General features: G+C 36.5%; 1 protein-coding gene across 2 annotated transcripts; it reads right to left on the bottom strand.

The window, feature by feature from the left end:
• Positions 1 to 23: 23 nt before the first annotated feature.
• capn2a (calpain 2, (m/II) large subunit a) lies at positions 24 to 18,279 on the bottom strand. Of its 2 annotated transcripts, XM_039671796.2 has the most exons (21): positions 17,828 to 18,279; positions 17,251 to 17,320; positions 15,363 to 15,481; positions 14,670 to 14,803; positions 13,373 to 13,541; positions 13,209 to 13,292; positions 12,977 to 13,062; positions 12,749 to 12,817; positions 12,499 to 12,659; positions 10,568 to 10,737; positions 10,450 to 10,461; positions 9,976 to 10,187; positions 7,675 to 7,711; positions 3,777 to 3,842; positions 3,429 to 3,486; positions 3,283 to 3,347; positions 3,139 to 3,207; positions 2,978 to 3,056; positions 2,239 to 2,355; positions 1,142 to 1,200; positions 24 to 1,059 (listed from the first exon to the last, which is right to left on the bottom strand). In XM_039671796.2, exons 1-21 carry the CDS (start codon positions 18,062 to 18,064, stop codon positions 1,036 to 1,038), a joined length of 2,097 nt encoding a protein of 698 aa, XP_039527730.1. In that variant the 5' UTR covers positions 18,065 to 18,279; the 3' UTR covers positions 24 to 1,035. The 2 variants fall into 2 exon arrangements, with proteins under 2 accessions (XP_039527730.1, XP_088972930.1); XM_089116804.1 differs by lacking the exon at positions 10,450 to 10,461.
• Positions 18,280 to 20,656: the final 2,377 nt, after the last annotated feature.

Below are 20,656 nucleotides of genomic sequence, written 5' to 3'. Positions count from 1 at the left end.
ATTTGAACGATGGGAAGAGCATGTTATAATAAAAGATAACTTTATTTGTTTCTCTAGCAACAAGGCTTTGTATTGTACACATTTTTAAATTCCAAATGGGACACAAGGAAATAGCAATGCTTGCAAGGCAGAAATAATTATATATATATATATATATATATATATATATAAAGTAAATTTGGATTAGGACAAATCATGAATTTCATTCAAAGTATAAAATTGACAAACATTTTCATCTTAGCACTATAAATTATCGACAAATTAAAATCTGTGCATTAAAAACCTCATAAATCAAAATGATAGTTTTGTGGCTTTAAACACCTGAATTGATTATCAATAGGCAAATCATGGTTCTGTCATTATAATGTGGCTATATTACACATAAGATATGTCCTATTCAAAATTCAATAGGAAATACATTAACATAATAAAAAATAATATTTGTCAAGTGATTTCATCAGGTCTGTAATTAGTTGGTTTTAACATTTTCTTAAAAAAATGTGAGCAGTGCTTGTTCACACAAACAAGATGCTAGGGTGTTGTGGGTCATTGCCAGAGCATTGCAATGCAGTTTCTAACATGTTGCTAGGTGGTTGCTTACTGGCTACTTCCAAGTTTGATCCAATAATCTGGCCCCCATATATGGCTTGGATCCCTCTCGGGATTTTATTTAACAGTTGTATCATAGATCAGGTGTATATCATCTGTCTGATAACTTAAAATAATTGCATAATTCTGCTCAATAACCCACACAATTTGGTCTACCAATCACATCAGCAGCAAAAAGGAAAAATAATAATAAAAAAAAATAGAAAAACAGTGATGCCTTGCAAGCATCACAATAAGAGAAAAGTCCATAACAAATAAAACAACAGCCAACTACTTCTCTATCTCTGTAGCAAAGTACAATGGACACATTTACAAATTCCAGGTGGCCCACTATACTAATTAAGCATTTATCTATACGAGACGAGTGTTATCTGTGTAAGGTAACTAGAACAATAAAAATGTTATTCATAATAATCCTCTGGCCCTTTAAATCATAGCAAATGACAGCCACTGAAAAAAGAGAAAAGAACCATATAAAACACAAAATGTATAAACATTAAGATAGACTACTAGATTGCAAGACATTACGTACCTGGAAGAAGTCCAACTCAATGAACCCACTGTCGTCTGCATCAATCCTCTTGAACACTTCTACAAAAAGTTAAACAAAAATGTTTGTGTCAATTTGCTGTTAAAGTTTAATTGATAAAAACAGAAAGGAATATAATCACATTATATAGTATGAAAGAAATATTTGCCTCTGGACCACTGAATTATTGTAAACATGCTGCACATACAAGATGGTAATGAAACAGAAAGATATTTTTCAGGTCGTTTGTATACAGAACAATTTAAAGTGCCCCATTATAATATTTTTAAGGTTCCTAGTTTTGTTTTAGAGGTCTCCTACAATAGGTTTACATGCATCAAATGCCAAAAAAAACACTTAGATTTTCTCAATATACATTGCAGCATCACCTTTTTTTCTCACAGAAATGCTTCGATGAAGGATCCAGTCTCTCTAAACCCCACCTTTTTCAAAACCTACTCTGCTCTGATTGGTCAAACGGCCAAGTCCGTTGTGATTGGTCTACCTTTTACAGCACATGTCCCAATCTGAACGGCTATTACCGTATCTAAATTTAAGCTCCAGAGGCTTCCTCAGCACTTGTACACACAGGGATACGAACAGTTTTCCGATTTTAACAGCGTCTTCTCAACATGTCAACAATATGAACTCTTCTAGGTTTCAGCTACAACTACAGGGTTTGAGATGTTGTTTGTGGGCAGCCAATGAAGACCATAGACTGGCATTATTCAAATTTGTGCAAACACACGTAAGATCGTGCAGCGAAGTAAGACTGGAATTACTGCCGGCTTTTTTTTCAGAATCGGTTCTTTCGTTTAGGAGACAATAACTTTATTTGTTATGCACTTTGATCTTTAAAACTTTGCAGACCTTTTACATTGACAAACAACTATCTTACACACTGCATAAAAGGTAATATTCGAAAAAAAAAGCATAATAGGGGCACTTTAAAGTTAAAAAATAACTTGAGACAATTCAGAAAGCATGTGATATACAACTTTAAAGTACTTTATAGCCATACAACTCAACTAAAAAAAAAAAAAAAGAACACCATTAAAACCGATCTCAACCAATCAGAATTAAGAAATCACTGCTCTTACTGAACATCATCTCCAGGCGCATCACACAGGACACAAAGTTATCAAAGTCGATGTTCATGTCGGTGTCTCCATAGCGTGCAACCAGATTCTGATGAATGCAGTCATTCAGAGAGAATCCTGTGAAATGATTACCAAAAAAAAATCAAGTTACTCAAAGCTTGTCTTGCTGCGGCTCATATTATGACTTTCAGGAATATACTGACTGCCTTGTATCAGAATTCGTTTAATTAGGGATGCATGATATATCGGCCACATTATCGGTATCGCCCGATTTATGATAATTTTTAATGTTATCGTTATCGGCCCAACAAGAACATTTAGCCGATATCTAAAAGCCAATAAATAATGTTTTATTTCCTTCAGCTGAGGCACTTTAGATGTGCACTGTCCAACATGATGCTTTTAAATAGCTTGAAATACGATTGAAATCACATTAAAAAAGGAAAATCCAGTTAAAGTGCAAAATGTGCAGCGCAAGTCTGTCATGTCGGTTACACAACTTTAAATAAGAACATCATAATTTTGTTTGTATCTAGGCTTTTAGTGAGGAAAATCAAAAATTGTCTAAAAATTAGGATTTAGATTTATCGGCCAAAATATCGGTTATCGGCTTTCAAATATAAAGAATTATCGGTTATCGGTACCGGCCAAAATTGTCATATCGGTGCATCCCTACATTTAATCCTTTAAAAACTCATTTTAAAACGAAAAGCTGAATGAAGGTCAATGGTTAGCATACCTGCTTCTTTCAAAGCCATTCGCATCTCTGGTGTACTCATACAGCCGGACCCATCCATGTCATTCTTCTTATAAATGCCCTAAAAAAGGATGATGAGGATGTTACCCCAAGAGAACTCATGAGAAGCAAACGTTTCTATGCAAAATTTGAGAAAAACTAACCAGATACTTTTGAATTTTCTTCCAAAGAGTGGCAAACTCAGATAACCCCAGTTTACCATTGCCACTTTCCTGCACTAGAGTTAAGTCAAACTGATTGTGACACTCAGAAACGCAATGTCTGTTGGACTATTTGTAAAAGGATACATCCATGAGGTTCACCATGACTCTACAAGTGTCCATACTGAAACCATCTGTCTTTATATCAGTTCCTGTACAGAAAAGACAAATTGTTTACTAAATATCTTTATAAATATGTTTTTTTAATAATAACGTACAAAGAAAATACTTACTTTTGGCGACTATTTTGTTTAAAATTGTTCGCAGCTCAGTAGCAGAGATCTCCATGTCCTTAGAAAAGAGCAAACAATATTACATTTTTACATGTTTTTTAAGTAAAGTAATCCATGAGCATGAAGGCCCATTCACACCAAAGACTATAACGATAAAAAGTGTTTTTAAAAATCATTCTACATGTAAAAGAATAGCAGAGTCCACGCCATAATTGTAACGATAACGGCACAGGGACAAAATTGTTTGAATCAGAACAATGTAAACACTCACAGCCAATCAGAATTTATGAGTTATTGTTATTTTTCTTGGTGTGAGCAGGCCTTTATGCTGGGTCTAAAATAACTCACATCTCCAGCAAGTTTAGTAAACAGTCCCCTAAAGCCAGCATCAACCTCCTCTTCAGACACGGTCTCCTGAGGAGACAGAAAAGAGAGCGTTATTGATGATATTCACAGTAATAAATGGCAATATTATCCACAATTTTCCTGAAGATGGGAGACACTTCCGGTTTGGGGAGCTTCCACTCAAAACGACTGAAACAGATCATTTCATATTATAAGGTTGCGCAACAAATAACCCTTATCTGTCAGTTTGACTAAATAAGTTGCACATTTTCCTTCATGTTTTATTTTCAGACGTCAGAAGAATATCCCCATACACTTGGTATTTTAACGGGGTCATGAACTGAGAAATCAAATTTTCCTTTGACATCTAAGAGGTCATCCTATTATAAGAATATCCTGTAAGTTTCAGAACTAAAAACGTCCTTGTTAGTCCAATAAAACCTTTTATTGACATATGACGTCAAAGAGGATAAAACACCACCATATGTTTTTGCATTAAAAACATATCTGGCACATTATTCTGATTATAATGCTTGCAAAAAAATCCAGCTCTTTTATTTCCATCCTTGTTTGCAACCCAACGCTGACAGTGGTCTGCTTTACTTTATGATATGTCCCATGAATACCGGTGATTCACTGGATTTCACTAAAAAAATCCTGAACGGAAATGATCCGTCTATCAAATCTTCACGTCTCTTTTATCACACGGATGCTTTAAAATGTAATTGATCGCCTTTTAGCAGACAAATCTGTCAAAATGACAGAACGCACTTTGAAACATCACTCGATGCTAAAGTTAATGAACATTTTTGATTAAGACAATGCATGTTACATGATACAGATATATATTACTACAGTGATATTTAACAGATTTAAATCTAGACATGCTAAATGCCTCAACAAACCTACTGTCTAAGCTGGACGCTCTCAACCTCACACAATTGATTAACGAACCAACTAGATATAATTTAAAATCTGTTAACAAAGGCACTTTAATTGACATAGCTCTGACTAACATGCCCTCAAAATATATTCCAGCGGTCTTCAGTCAAGACCTCAGTGATCATTGCCTCATTGCTTGTGTCCATAACAGAGCTGTAGTTAAAAGGCCACCCCTCATCTCTGTTAAACGTTTTTTAAAACATTTCAGTGAACAGGCCTTTTTAACAGATCTCGCTCGGGTATCCTGGAAGGACATTGACCTGATACCACACGTGGAGGATGCTTGGTCTTTTTTTAAAGATGCCTTCATAACCATCCTGAACAAGCACGCCCCTTTTAAAAAACACAGAATAAAAAATAGACACAGTCCTTGGTTCACGCCGGAACTGAATGCCCTCAGTAAGAGTAAAAATGTTCTGTGGCGGACTGCATTGGCCTCAAAAAATCCTTACGATCTGCAGCTTTTTAGGGAAACCAGAAACAGGTACACGCAGGCAGTTAGGGAAGCTAAGACCTGTTTTTATAAACACAAATTCGCGTCTTGCAGTTCCAACTCTAAAAAGTTCTGGGACACAGTTAAATCATTGGAGAACAAGAACATCTCCGCCCAACTGCCTGCCACTTTAAAGCTGGGAGACACTATCACCACCAACAAGTCCGATATAACTGAGGGCTTCAACAAGCACTTTGCTATGGGTGACCATGTGATACATCTGACTACCCCCACCCAATGCAACAATACAGTATCTTCTGTAGCATCTGGCCCTAGCCCTCCACAATTCTCATTCAATGTAATTCAAACTGAAGATGTCCTGAGAGAACTACAACATCTTGATCCATACAAATCAGCTGGACTTGACAATCTGGACCCTTTCTTCCTGAAAATGTCTGCTAACATCATTGCCCCTCCCATTACTAGCCTTTTTAACCTCTCTCTTATCTCATCAGAGATACCTAAAGACTGGAAAGCTGCTGCAGTTATCCCTATATTCAAAGGAGGGGACACTTCAGACCCACATTGTTACAGACCCATCTCCATCTTGTCCTGTCTATCAAAAATCTTTGAAATTCAAATTAATAAACAGTTACTAGGTCATCTTGAAGCCCACCATAGCTTGTCTGACATGCAATCTGGCTTTCGTGCAGGACATGGTTGTACCTCAGCAACACTTAAGGTGTTAAATGACATCATAACAGCTATCGATGAAAGAAAACACTGTGCTGCTGTCTTTATTGACCTGGCTAAGGCTTTCGACTCTGTTAACCACAGCATCCTCATCGGCAAACTCAAAGGGCTGGGCCTCTCAAACGAGTGCCTTGCCTGGTTCCTGAATTATTTTACGGATAGATTTCAGAGTGTCAAGTCAGAGGGACTGCTGTCCGGGCCTCTGGCTGTCTCTGCGGGGGTGCCCCAGGGTTCGATCCTCGGGCCGACACTATTTTCCATTTATATTAATGATGTCGCTCTTGCTGCGGGCAATTCTCTAATCCATCTCTATGCAGACGACACTGTTCTATATACATCAGGCCCTACACTGGAATTTGTGTTGGAAACCCTCCAAAAGAGCTTTGAAGATCTGCAATTTGCTCTCTGTGATCTTAAACTGTCTTTAAACTCAAGTAAGACTAAATGCATGATTTTCAATCGATCCCAGACTACACCGTTTTGTTTAAAAAACATCACCACCCTGGATGGGTCAAAGCTGGAATATGTGGAGAAATATAAATACCTAGGGGTCTGGCTTGACCCCTCGCTCTCCTTCCAAACACACATAAACTATCTCCAGTCTAAGATTAAATCCAGGATTGGCTTTCTATTTCGTAACAAAGCTTCCTTTACTTTTTCTGCAAAACAATCCCTTGTGAAAATGACCATTGTCCCAATGTTTGACTTTAGTGATGTAGTCTACAGAACTGCCTCAAGCTCTCTTCTCAAGAAACTGGATGTTGTTTACCACTGTGCTATTCGTTTTGTAACCAACGCCCCATATAACACTCATCACTGTACCCTTTATTCACTAGTTGGATGGCCTTCGTTACATACCCGGCGCCTAAGCCACTGGTATTATCTAATCTACAAGACCTTATTAGGCAAAACACCATCTTATCTAAAATCATTAATACCTGTGGCAGTACCTACACGCAACCTGCGCTCGAGTAGATACATCTTCCTCGTTGCTAGAAAAGCCCGTACCTCATTCGGTCGCTTTTCTTTCCAATTTTCTGCTGCAAACGATTGGAACAATTTACAAAAATCTCTCAAACTAGAATCCTTCATACCTATCATTACTTTTAAAGCAACACTTTCTAAACTACTAACGGACCACTGTACATGTTAATATTATTTCTTGTGCATATCCAAATGAACAGCTATTGTTGGTAATAATCTACACCGCACCATGTTATTTATGCTATCTCAGGATATCTATCCTTCAACTATACTGCTTGTGCTTTTATTTAGTACTAAGTTAATAGTAGTAAGTTGTTTTAAATTTTTATACTCTGTTCTGCATTATAATTGAATCTGAAAATCTGTATGTGTGATTATACACTTGAATGTTGTACACAATGTGTAATTTTATGTTGCCTTGCATTTTTAGCCTGTCTTGGCCAGGTCGCGGTTGCAAATGAGAACTTGTTCTCAACCGATTAACCTGGTTAAATAAAGGTGAAATAAAAATAAAATAAAAAACAGTGACATCCATAATATTGCCGCAGAAAGAATCAAGCTTTTGAGGTAATTCATTCTTTAACACTTTTAAGTTTCCTTTTAACGTACAACGGCAGAAGGGTGAGTAGAATAATGTCACTACATTCACATTGTACCCAGTTTTTGTTGTTTTGTTTAAGCTTATTGCATTTATAGAGAGGATTGTTTACAGTTTAACAGAAGTTACTCCTATAATACGCACAAAGGAGGAAAAATGTGTAATGGGACACAAAGGGAAATGGGACTTACATCTTCTATGTTTGCCTCTACAGGGTCATCACATTGTCTGGAGGAAATAAGAGAGACAGGGATAGTAGATGAAATCCCCCCTTCAAAAAAATCCAATGATAATAAAATAAAAATAATAGGGATGCACCGAAATGGCATTTTTAGATTTTTAGCTGAAAATATGCCACCCGCTCTTCCGTGTTCAGAGATCAGTTTCACTCTGGCGCAGGATTTTTGCTTTTAACTTTGAGAGCGGCTCCGCTTCCGAAGATACACAAGTTCGAACTTGAAGCGACTGTGCTTGTGTGTGCGCTGTGCTCAATGTTCATCAACTCTCGCGAGACAAATAAGCAACTACGGCTTCAAAAACAATATTTCTTATCAGGCCAGATGGCAGTCTCGCCTGGGCCCAGGACAAGATAATCTTAGATGCGGCCCATATGTGGCTCTTTCCTCCTTTCTTATCAACAAGTGGATTTACAGCCACCACATCAGGACGCAACTGCCCGCGCTTCGGTTCTTGGCCACTATTGCAAGGACAATTGGCTTTATGCACAGCTGCACTACTTCCTGGACTTCAGCCAGCTCCTTTGTTTCCTGTCTTACATTATTGGACAAACTGATTAATCCAGGTGTGTCTGATTATTGTTGTTGTGACTACTGAGGTCAGGCACACCTGGATTAATCAGTTTGTCCAATAATGGCAGACAAGAAACAAGGAGCTGGATGAAGTTCGGGAAGTAGTGCAGCTGTGCATAAAGCTAATTAGGAAGATTCGATTTTTATGTAACTCAAATATTAGATTTTTTTTCACAAATATGCATATTTTATTTTTTTATTTTTTTAACAATTATTCCATAAATTAATGAGGGCCCAGTTCTGAGGGCCAGTGGCCTCAAAATGGTCTCCCAGTGGCTTACATTAATGTCAGTTTAGTTAGTGATTAATTTACAGCAAAATAAAAGATAAACTCTATGCTTTCATGTCCGGAAACAATAGTTTTGTCTTACATTTCATAATAAACTCAGACACTTTTTTTTTTTTTTTTTAGATTTTTTTAGAACAAACCATTATAGAAATCTGACTTGAACCTGTGTTAAGGTTTTACCTGACTTTTCCTTTGGTTATACAGTAAAATGAATGATAAAATGACTTCTCATTCTATAACAATAGAACAAAAGAAGTCTTACTTCTTTTTTTACACCTAACCTTCTGACAAACTTTTGACACAATGTAACCTTGAACACAATGTACCAAAACATAATTTTTTGTCTGTATTGTGTTATGATCAGCTGAACTATATTAACCCTTTCCAATGTTTATTTCATGATTCAAGCTATTTTTGCTGATGTCATCAAATATGTCACGTTCAATCACATCGATAGAACGTGACATATTTGTCATGCCGATTCTATTTTGATATGTCTGTCTCTATCCTATAAAAGCTGATGTATGTTTCTTTTTGGGTGAGATGACATCTCTGAGATCTCCCGGCCGTGATTAAAAGCATTTAAAGGACATTTGATGAAGTCTGTCTGTCATTATGCTATTAAATAAAAAGTTATTTTATTTTATTTTATAGGCTTGTATTTTTTAAATTCAGATTTCTTAAATTATGGAATTTAATTACAATATCTCATAATAACACAATTATACAAAAAAATTATTTAAAACAAGAAATGAATAATTATATATATATAAATTATTCAAGAATGCCAAGTGCATTCAGAATTTTCAGTATTCGCCCATTTCATTCGCCAATTTTCATTTCGGTGCATCCCTTAAAATAATAGTAATTTATATACATATAAATAAAACATATAATGTAAATAATACAATATAGGTTTCATTTTCTTATGGCTTAAAGGGTTAGTCTACCCAAAAAGAAAATTCTCATAAATGACTCACCCTCAATGTTTTTTTTTTTTTGTGTGTCGCTTCATAAAATTGAGGTTAAACCACCTGGTGTCACATGGATTATTTAATGATGTCTTTACTACATTTCTGGTGCTTGAAACTGTCAGTTGCGTAGGCTGTCCATGGAGGGACAGAAATCGCTCAGATTTCATCAAAAAGATCTTAATTTGTGTTCTGAAGATGAACTAATCTCTTACATTTTTGGACCGACGTGACATGAGTGTGAGTAATTAATAAGGGAAATTTTCATTTTTGGGTGAACTATCCCTTTAAGACCGTTGAATTATTGAGAAAAACAGGTCACTTGTAAAGTAATACAGATTTAGTTTGATCACATGTTGAAGACACTACAAGAACATGATCTTATCAATGATTTTTGATTCAATAAAACAAGACAGTACTTACTGCATCTCAGACTGTTTCTCGGAGAACACGCGCACACAGAAGTCCCCGTTCTTGTGCGCTTCGAATGTGGAAGGGACGATGAGATATTCTCCAGGAGGAAGTTTAAAGCGGGTGCTGACCTCTCTCAGGTTAATGAAGGTCTCAGATCGAGCTTTCTGAGCGTGGGTCAGGAAATAATTCTTATCCAGATGAACTTCCTTTTGCCCATGGAACTGCAATGAGGCGATCAAGAACCAGAGGAAGAATAAACTAGATCTGAAGAAAACGTGTGTAGGTTTTGCCTGTGCAAAAGTCAATGCTACATCGCTAGGGTGTTGTAGTTGGTTGCTAAGGCATTGCTATGTGGTTGCTTGGGAGTTTCGAGTGTTTATTATTCACTAAAAAGTGTATTTCAAAATATATTTCTACTATTTATGTTAATTCTCCACATTTTCATTTGCAAAAATCCTTTTGAGGTTTTGCCATTGTGCTCACCTGTGAAGGCACCTAGAAAGAAAGCAAAAAGAATAGATGTATAAACAGCACCCTTCACAGGTTGTCATAAACACTACAATAACAAACACATAAACCATTTGTATCTTAGCAACCCCACCTCATAGATGGCATATCCAATGGTGTGCATGTCCTCTCCAGACTTCCTCAATTTCCGCCGGTTCTTCTGAATCAAGCCAATCACCACACTGCAGCCTACTTCATTATCATCAGGATCATCATCTTCCTCCTCTAGTTTGATCTTAAACTGAGGATTCATCCAGAAGGTGTCTATGGAACACAAATAATTAAGATGTCAATTAAAGCAACTGATTACATTCATACAGTACAAACTGTGCTTCTAGACATTCTCTAATCTGCCACTGACAGATAGTCCCTCCTCGAACTCACGGCATTGCTAGAGCCGATGTTGTTATGCCACGCCCACTTAAAGGTTGTATCAGCGATTTCAGGCCCAAACAAAAATTATCACATTCATCTGATCTTTCCTAACGATACGCTAGCTGCCCGCCCCATGAGCAGGCTGTCAAAAAAACACGTCTCTGTAGGCAGCCTCGGCTCTGAGATCTGCACACAAAAAATAAATGGGTACAATCACCACTCAAAATCAAAATAAACAGTGTTCTAGGGGGGGTGTTGTTTGTTTTTGCGCTCGTTCATGGCGCCGGCACGCAAAGTCGGAACTGAAGAATAAGCCCGCGTCTTTCAACCCTATACTATCAATGGCCCAGATACATTTAACATGGAAGAGGCAATCCCCAAGAAGAGAAGGAGGATTAGAGCGAGGGAATACCGTCGTTTTTCGTCAAAGAAACAATTAATAATCGGGAAGGCTTTTGAACGGTGGAGAGAACTCAAAGAATTGAACATTTTTAAATCGGATGGACTGGTTGCTCTGGTTCTTCTAGTGCTGACTTGTTTGTATGTGAACTGTGTGTGAAAATATAATTCTTAACCTTCAAATGGTCTTCGTTTCCTGTTTACACTTCTGGGCTTCGGGGTCTATACGACCCCAACAATTGATTGAGTAATTGAACAAAAAATATAAATTTTTAATCATACAAATAATATATCGTTTTTTTTGTTTACTTCTCATCTATTCATTAATGCTGTGTTTTTGGAGATATAAAGTACTTTTGTATCCATATCCACCACACAATTCCTCAACTACACTATTAGCTTTAGCATTAGCATATGAAATGTTACTTTTTTAAGATACATTGCATTTATGCTCTAGTACTAGGCCTTAAAAATTTTCAGATTTATGCCAGATTTTTTTTTTTTGACAAATGATGAAAATATATTTCGTTTTTTTTCCCTCACATTTCCCATTCATTTCAATGTGGGGTCATATTGACCCCCAAGACCAGAAGTGTAATTTTTTTTTTACATGCCTTCAGAACAACCAAATCAAACCCATTTTTTTGTGTGTGTATAGATAGATAATGTATGAAAAGTCATAAAATCTTATTCCACTGAGATGAAGGGAACCTTTTTTTGTTAAGTAAAAGTCAATTGACCTTATGCCCAGCTGCACTACTTCCTGAACTTCAGCCAGCTCCTTGTTTCCTGTCTGCAATTATTGGCCAAATTGATTAATCCAGGTGTGCCTGACCTCAGTTGTCATGGCAACAATAATCAGACACACCTGAATTAATCAATTTGGCCAATAATGACAGACAGGAAACAAGAAGCTGGCTGAAGTTCAGGAAGTAGTGCAGCTAAAGCCCATTGGGGTCGTATAGACCCCATGACCCGATTGAGGGCTACAAAATACGAGTAAAGCTCGACTAAACTTGCATAGCTCAAGCGAATATCAGATTGTAGGGATTTAGTGTGTGAGTTTTTCATGATGCACGAAACGGGAGGGGCGAGCTAACTTGGTTTGTTTGGGATCTCGCTTCAAACACAAACAGAAGTGACGTCACCCACAATCGCTGATACCACCTTTAAACAGATTGCATTTAGTGAAAGTTGTGGCCAGGAAATTACACTTCACCTTTAAGGTCAAAGACATATAAACATGCTTACATGGATTGTTCCTGCATCCACCAGCAGTGGAGCCTTTTCTCCAGGTGCCATCGAATTTACATGCACTCCAGTGTTTGACAGAGTCCGAGGAGAGCGTGTCTGGTGTGAGAGTGCAGACCTCTAAGCGGCAATAGTGCCTCACAAAATCTGAAAATGACATCCTGCACAGATGCAAACAGGAAGTGAAAAACTGGTCCAAGAAAAGCTTTGGGGATGTGGTTATATGCTTTATAACTGAATGTAATTTTACCAGAACTCTCCATCTTCTGCCTTCACAATCTCACGTTCAGATGGATCGACGGCGCTCCACTCAGAAGAGCTAAAATACAGGGTGCATAGGCATAATACAGTAATAAGGTTAAGCAGTATTGTGAATATTCCACTGTTTAATCCTATAAATGCTCAATTCCAAGCTCAAGCATCAATATAATATATATTTCAATAAATTAAGTTATTTTTAATCTTATTTGGGTCTTACTTGTCGCTCCAGGCCCCCGTCCATTCCACCTGACCCCAAGGATTACGAACTCTGACCAGCTTCTCCTTTCGACCTCGATAATTAACCTGACAAAATTGTACATATAAGTTTACTTCTAGTATACGTCTTCTTTCACTAAGCCAATGCATAGGGAAATGTCTGAATTTAGTCTAATCAAAGAAGCCCCCCCCCCAAAAAAAACAAGAGAATGACACTCAGATAAAAAAATAACCTCAATTGCCCCAGTAAGAGAGTAAGCATGTCCTTTCACAAGCTTCTGATGAGTAATGGCCTCAGAGTCTGCTGCACTGGTGATCTGTAGGAACAAACAACTGGTAATATAAGCACTGCATCTTTTTTCCTTTAACATCTTTAGGTGTGCTGAAGACCTCATACATCGATGGAGCATCCCAACAGAGCTCCAGAGTCCAGGGCCTTCCTGATGATTTGGAACATGTTGGATGGTGCGCTTTTCAACTCGTACATTTCTGCAATCCCACCGGTGAAATCCTCAAAACCTTCAGTTGTGGAACCTCCAGACAGAGCTTCATAACACCCATTCACTCTGAACGACAGAACACAGTGTCACTCAAAAAGAGTGATATAGACTACAATAATTGTTTACTTTCTGTTGGAATTGAAAAAAAATGTTAATGATAATGTCCAAAAGTGTGTTTGGGTGATATTTGGGTGCTATATGTGCATGACTTACTAGAAAACTTTGTAAAACCCCATATTTAAAGGAGCGGTATGTAAGATTGTGGCCAAAACTGGTACTGCAATCACTTTCAAATTACTGTAGAGCGGTGTGTCCCCTCCCCCGTCCCCCCTGACTCGAGGTTGCCAGATAGGCTGCAAGATCCAAAATGTTTTATCCGACACGTTTGTATCTGCAGCTGTGGTAACTAGACCAGAGCTGGCAACCCGGATGCTGCAACACTACTGACTCTGTGATTGGTGGATCGGTGGAGCATCAGAACAAAACACAATATCAACATCAGTTGAGGGCTGCAACTTCACTTTTTAAATGACAATATCCTAGCTGGACTACTGTTGTCAGTGATATAAGCATTTGAAATGAACATGATTTCCTAATGTCATATGAGGGCCATTTTATGATTATTTGAAATAAATTTCTTGTGCAGCTCCTTTAAGATTACACACAAACAAACAAACAAACAAATCTATATTCTATACACAAATTCAAAACATTTTTGTGTGCATGAATTCAGAACATAGTTTTATTAGTAGTATAAAATACAAATTTTATTAATCAAATAATCTTTAAAAAAATGTATTACAGTTTACACACACAAAAAAGGCATGTTTACACAGCAAATCAGCATGTTAGAATGATTTCTAAAGGATCATGTGACACTGAAGACTGGGGTAATGATGCTGTAAATTCAGCTTTGATCACAGGAAATAAATTACATTTAAAAAATATAAAAAATTGATTTTCTTTGGTATTTAAAAAAAAAAAAAGAAAACCAATATACATTTTTTACAGTATTTTTTTAATAAGAAAATCTTAAAAAAATAGAAAACCAATATACATTTTTTTCAGAATTTTTTGATCAAATAAATGCCTGGGTGAGCATAAGACAAAAAAAACTAAAAAGCTAGACTGAAATTATGATTGTTATGACACATGCGAAACATCCCAAACCCATCAAAAGATTATATGACTCACTTTGCATAGGCCTTCTCCAGCAGGGCGCTCCAGAACTCAGAGCCCGTGGCGGAATGAACAAACAGCAGTTCTCCATCTCTAGTGGGTAATCGATCATCCACCACCACATCCACCCATTCCCCATACTGCCACAACTGCAACCATCAAAACAAATGTACTTAAATTATGGAGGTATCACAGCAGAAAACAATTAAAATACAACCTCAACAAAATCGAGAGCCAAAGCACAGTCTCAAAGTCCTGTGAATCATCTCTGGCATCACTTACAGTTATAAACTGGGAATGATTTAAATGCTTAAATATAAATAAACTCAGTTGCATGAAAAAAGTAGAACTTAAAAATACAGCATGGCAGAGCACACAGAGGAACTGAGCATGCACTTCCTCTGGGATCAATGCTGTCCGTCTACAGTATATGAGTCAGTTTGGCTTCCTGTCCTGACAAAAACATTCCACCATTCCAACCCATAAAACTGAGCCAAACTGAGTCTCTGTTACAGAGAGATAAGTATTGATTAGACATCTACCGGTCTAATATCTGCCTAGCAACCAGCTGGAACACCCAAGCAACCTCCCAGAACACCATAGCAGCTGCTTAGCAACCACCTAATCAACATCAAAGCTTGATTCTTTAAAACTTCAACATATTTCTCCTCAAGTTCAACTTTAACAGTTTAATATTACTTTGTTTACCTGAAAGTGGAAAATTCCAGCATAGTCTTGCCCAAAGCCCTGATTGGATGGTACGACACGAGCCAAAACATCTTCATTGAGGGTTAGTGACGCAATGGCCGCTAAGAGCCAGCAATCACCTGCCGAAAGAAAACATAGTTGTAGTTTTGGAGGTTTTCTGAACTTTACCAAAATGAACAGCTGTGAAGGTATTATGGGATTGGTAACCCAAAAATTAAAATTCTGTTTAAATTTACTTAAGTTTTTCCAAACCTCTATGAATTTGAATTATGATATTCTGAAGAATGTTGGTAACCAAAGAGTTAATGGGCCCCATTGAATTGCATAATATTTGTTTTCCATACTATGGAAGTCAATGGAAGCAATCAACTGTTTGGTTACCCATAGTCTTCAAAATATCTTCTTTTGTGTTAAGCAGAATGAATAAATTCATACAGGTTTAGAACAACTTGATAGAATATTCATTTTCAGGTGAACTTTCCTTATAATACTCATAAGGAAAATTTACATTTTGCCAAAGCAGAGACATAAATAATGCAAAGTCATGAGTAAAGTCACGAGTTAAGACGTCAAATTCTACATAATTTGAAGTTTCCTCTTTTATGTTGCACCGATGAAGGCACGAGGGTGAGTAAATGACAGTTTTCGTGTTTGTGGTGCACTATCCCTTTAAGACTTTACTTCCTCCACATGCTCAATTGCAAGCGCTGAGATTCTGTCCTCTAGCAGTTTGTTGCAGGCCTTACACAGTCCTGCCCAAATATCCTTTGCATTCCACAATCTTCACAAAGACGACTCAGTTTAGCTAGCTGCCTCTGAAATAAACAGCCTTTCAGATTCTTCCCCAACGTGTCAGCTGATTAGGCTTCAAAATCCCTTTAACTAACAGGGCTGAAAAAACGGTTTCCTAGGTATGAATCATCTTTCATACAGCTATGACATTATTTTCCTAGTGATTCTACCATATACAACAACACTGAAAGTGTTACTTTAGTAACGGTTAATCATCTACGTATAGGGGTGTTTCCTCAACCAGTTTCGAAACTATTTTAGCACTATTTCCGATTCTAAAAGAATGAAACCAGTGCTACTGTATGCATTTAATTTCATGCAATAATTTATGACTCTCTGGTGTGTTTAGCCTAGCGAGGCTACAAGTTTTGCATGACTTTTCAATCAAACCTATGCATATAATGAGATAACTCAAATAGACTGAACTAACAAATAAACTAAATAATACATTAATAAAACTTGAATTCATACATAATTTATTTGGTAAAGAAATCGACATGCAGCCAAATACAAAATAGTCAAATATCATAACATCATAATCGTATATGTTTTTTAAAAGATACAAAAAAGATGAAATACAAAATTTGGTGCACCTACTACAAGAACATACACAGATTCAGATGTAATATAACAGGGAGCCTTTTGACGCAAATTTTATTTCAGATGTTATGCAATGGTGCATATCACACCTTGCTTTATGAACACAGACAGAAGATTTCCCCATAAAGGCTCAACAGACTAATTGCAAGTAATACACAAACAAACAGAGGAGCTAAAAACAACAATGGCTTGGATTTCATCCAAAAAGTGTACAAAACTTCTCTGATGTCTGAGTAACTTTACTGGGTGTCACTTATTAGACAGCAGTGCAATATTACTGTAAAGGGGAACAGAATACTCAAAGACATTGGGTGTGCTTCTTAAAATGTTTCCAAATGTTTAGAGGGGAGTTCCTAAAAATGTAATAAGATAATTCCAAGATAGCTTCTAAAAATGCCAGACACAATTGGTCAATCTCACATGCTCCCCCTGTTCATTCTTCATAATGAACACATTTTTGACTGTTAGATTGCACATAGCAGTGGTGTTTACTTACCTAAACCACCTTGACAAATATCTGTTCTTGTAGCTCCTCCAACAATAAACTCAGGGCTTGAGGTGAGCTCCTGCAGGAATAGTGAAAAAGCATGTGATGTTTTTGAGAAAAAAGAAGAAAAACTAGTAGCCTACTTAGGTTAGAATTTTCTATTCAAATACTCATAAGATGAGTCATGTGTTGGCAGACATTGCTTTTTAAGAAAACTACATACCAAGAGTATGCTTCATGCCACAATGCCAATACTGTAGATGATAGATGGGCTACTCTAAAAAATGCTGGGTTGTTTTAACCCAATTCTGGGTAAAATATGGACAAACCCAGCCAATGGGTTACATTTTTAAACTACATTTTTAACCCAATGGCTGGGTTTGTCCATGTTTTACCCAAAATTGGGTTAAAACAACCCATCATTTTTGATAGATAGATAGATAGATAGATAGATAGATAGATAGATAGATAGATAGATAGATAGATAGATAGATAGATAGATAGATAGATAGAATTTTACCTTGGTATATGATGCATTTCTATGGTAAAAGTAGGCTACATGTTGATTGATTTGACAGGAACTCACCCCAGGTCTTTTCCACACAACACCTCTGGTTTTTGACGATCGTGGACCGAGTTCGTTGAAGCCCAGAGTTTCGGGAGCGGCTGGGAATGTTATGTCACAGAACAGCTCCCCGCGGCTCAGACATTCACTTCTCAGACTCTCGAAGTTCTGGTTCAGGTACTTCACGGCATTGGCGTTCGTCCCAAAGCCAGCCGCCAGGGCTCTCTTCTTGGCGAGTGTTGATGCCACGCCGGACATTTTCTAAACTTTTCCCCTGTGCTTCTCTACAGCTGTAAAGTGCGACAGTGAAATATTTCTACTCGTATGCCTGCCTTCACCCACTCCTCCTTCTAGGACAGGCGTGGTCCTAAGCCTATAATTTTAGGGGCCGTTCACACACGCACAGGATTTCTTGCGTTCTTTTTGCGTTTAGAAACAGCTGGACACAGCACAGCTTAACGATGCAGAACGTCTCATGGCGGCTTTACAAAGCTGATCTTGACTTCACGCGTTTATAGAGGAAGAGGTCTTGCATTTCGTCTGCACTTTTTTTTTTTTTTGGTTTACAGACCGTCTTGCTGGGGGAATAAAAAACCTTTTGTGGTCTCCCACCCAGGTCAAGTCGGTCTGTTGGCTGGTTTTACATGGGTTTTGATCATTTTTTAGCTGGTCAGGTTGCTAGTCTTTCCAGTAGGTTTTTTATTTATTTTATTTGTATTATGCTTACAAACAAAACAAAGTTGACAATCATATCATACAATTCTGTTACAAAATTGCAAACATATCTGTACAAAATATGACAACAATATGTACAACGTCATCTTAACACAATAACTATCTAAAACAAAAAAGAAGAGGAAAAAATAAATAAATAAATAAAGTCTTTCCAGTAGGGTTGGTTTCTGTGAAATCAGCCTGATAACGGTGCCAGGTACTTGATTCTAATTGGTCAATTATATGCCGTCCTTCAGGTCATTTATTCATTTATTTATTAGGCCTATTATTATTTTTTATTATTTTTTTATTATTATTTATTCTATACATAAATAAATATTTATTTAAATAGGCTTTTTACAAAAAAAACCCCAGCATTTTATATAAAATTCACTTTATATCACTTAATATAGGCTAACTTTCATTCATGGAGATAACATGGACACTTTTACATGGTTTAATGTAAGATTTATGGCCTTTTTTTTTTTGGAAAATGCAGTTTTAAAATATATATATTTTTAAAACCACTTAATGGATAGAGCTCCAGGCTATATGTTATTTGTCACTATTCAAAATATCTTTTCACAAGTCATATATATTTCACATATATCTTTCCAGTAAATATTATAAAATCACAATTATAAAAAACCCTTTTTGTCAATGTTCAGCATTTTTTGTTCTAACAAAAGTTTTCAATAATGTTAGAATCAAACTTGAACAAGATGTTACAAAGAGAGATATTGAAATCTTTAGATTTTATCATTTATTTCAATCATCTATTTTTAATATAATTCTACAATTTTAATTATCATTTCAGTTACTAACTGAAACAGAACAGAAATGAACAGTTATATATTGAGTAAAAATGCATGCCATGAACATCAAAATGCAATGAACTGAACAGCAATAACAAATGATCAAATAGAGCAGTAAAAAAATGAAATCCAGTTAAAAAAAAAACAGTGAATGGGGAAAACAGTTGTAGCCTATAGGCTATTTTTATTTTGGGTTAACTTAATTAATAAAAAAATTAAAAAAAAACACTGATCAGCGCTACTTTCGGGGATGGCGCTATCTCGCCTGAGTTATCGAAAAGCTTCACTGCTATTAGTGCAATGTTCGTCTTGTTGGTAGCCTATGCCGATTATTTTACAGTAACAAGGGGCAAGATGAGTCATTAAATGAAATTGTTTTCACTGTTTCTATTATAACTATGCTCATAATTGCCAAAAATGGCCAATTTATATTTTACATTTTGTGCTATGACAACTAAATAAGCAAGTATTTGTATTTGCTAACTTTATTAACACATTGACTGATGCGTCATCATCCTGCACATGCTAGATATTTTTGCATCATCTTTTGCATTGACCCTACAATACTGCTGCTGTTGACCGATCTGAACCAAGAATTCCAGAATGCTTTAGTTTAGTGATCCTGCTTATTTTTATTGCATCACAGTTCTGCTCCAAAATCATCACAGGGCTGAAGATCTGCATTCTCACGATGAACTGCTGCTGCCCTCTTGTGTTCTTTATACAGCACTACAAGCATTTCATTAACGCATTATTCAACTCAAATGTTATATTATATGAAAACAGGAGCATAGGTCTTGATCCAAACAGAAAAACTTTAAACTTCCATGAACTGTAAAAGTAAACTGTGTTAAATGTAATATATTTATGGATAAGTGAATCAGCCTGACGTTCTGGCCAACATTCTAAGCTAAAAGTTGAATAGCAGTGTGTAGGCTACATAGGAAATAATAATAATATGTCTGCCAGAGGAAAATAATAGGCTAGTGCAGTAAGCAGCAAGCATTCAGAATATTGAACTCATGTCAAAATAAACATTTTTATGCTACTATATGCTAGTAGGCTATTAAATGTAGTCTGTCACCAACGAATAAACCAAATGCATAAGAATAAACCCTAATTATTTATTTTTTATGAGAATCTGTACTGTTCTTAACCCCTGATTATCTTAATTTGTGTTTAAACTAGTTATCTTTGGTGTCTCCAGCCTCCAGGTACCCCAGACAATAACATTTAATTTTGTAACAAAATAAAAATGTTTTTAATTTTACTCTGTTTATTAATGTTTTCACTCAACATTTGTGCAGCTTTTGGAGGATTT

This window comes from Pimephales promelas, chromosome 11, assembly GCF_988280905.1.
Source record: "Pimephales promelas chromosome 11, fPimPro1.hap1.1, whole genome shotgun sequence".
Lineage (NCBI taxonomy): Eukaryota > Metazoa > Chordata > Actinopteri > Cypriniformes > Leuciscidae > Pimephales > Pimephales promelas.
Note: the sequence above shows the minus strand (reverse complement) of the source record. Positions and strands in the feature narration are given on the sequence as shown.

Coding starts and splice junctions, on each gene's coding strand:
- capn2a (XM_039671796.2), bottom strand. CDS start 18,064: ATGTCCGGCGTGGCATCAACACTCGCCAAGAAGAGAGCCCTGGCGGCT. Junction 3,843..7,674: donor TAGAGGCAAACATAGAAGAT/GTAAGTCCCATT, acceptor CTGTCTCCTCAG/GAGACCGTGTCTGAAGAGGA. Junction 1,201..2,238: donor GCGCCTGGAGATGATGTTCA/GTAAGAGCAGTG, acceptor AACTTTTTGTAG/AAGTGTTCAAGAGGATTGAT.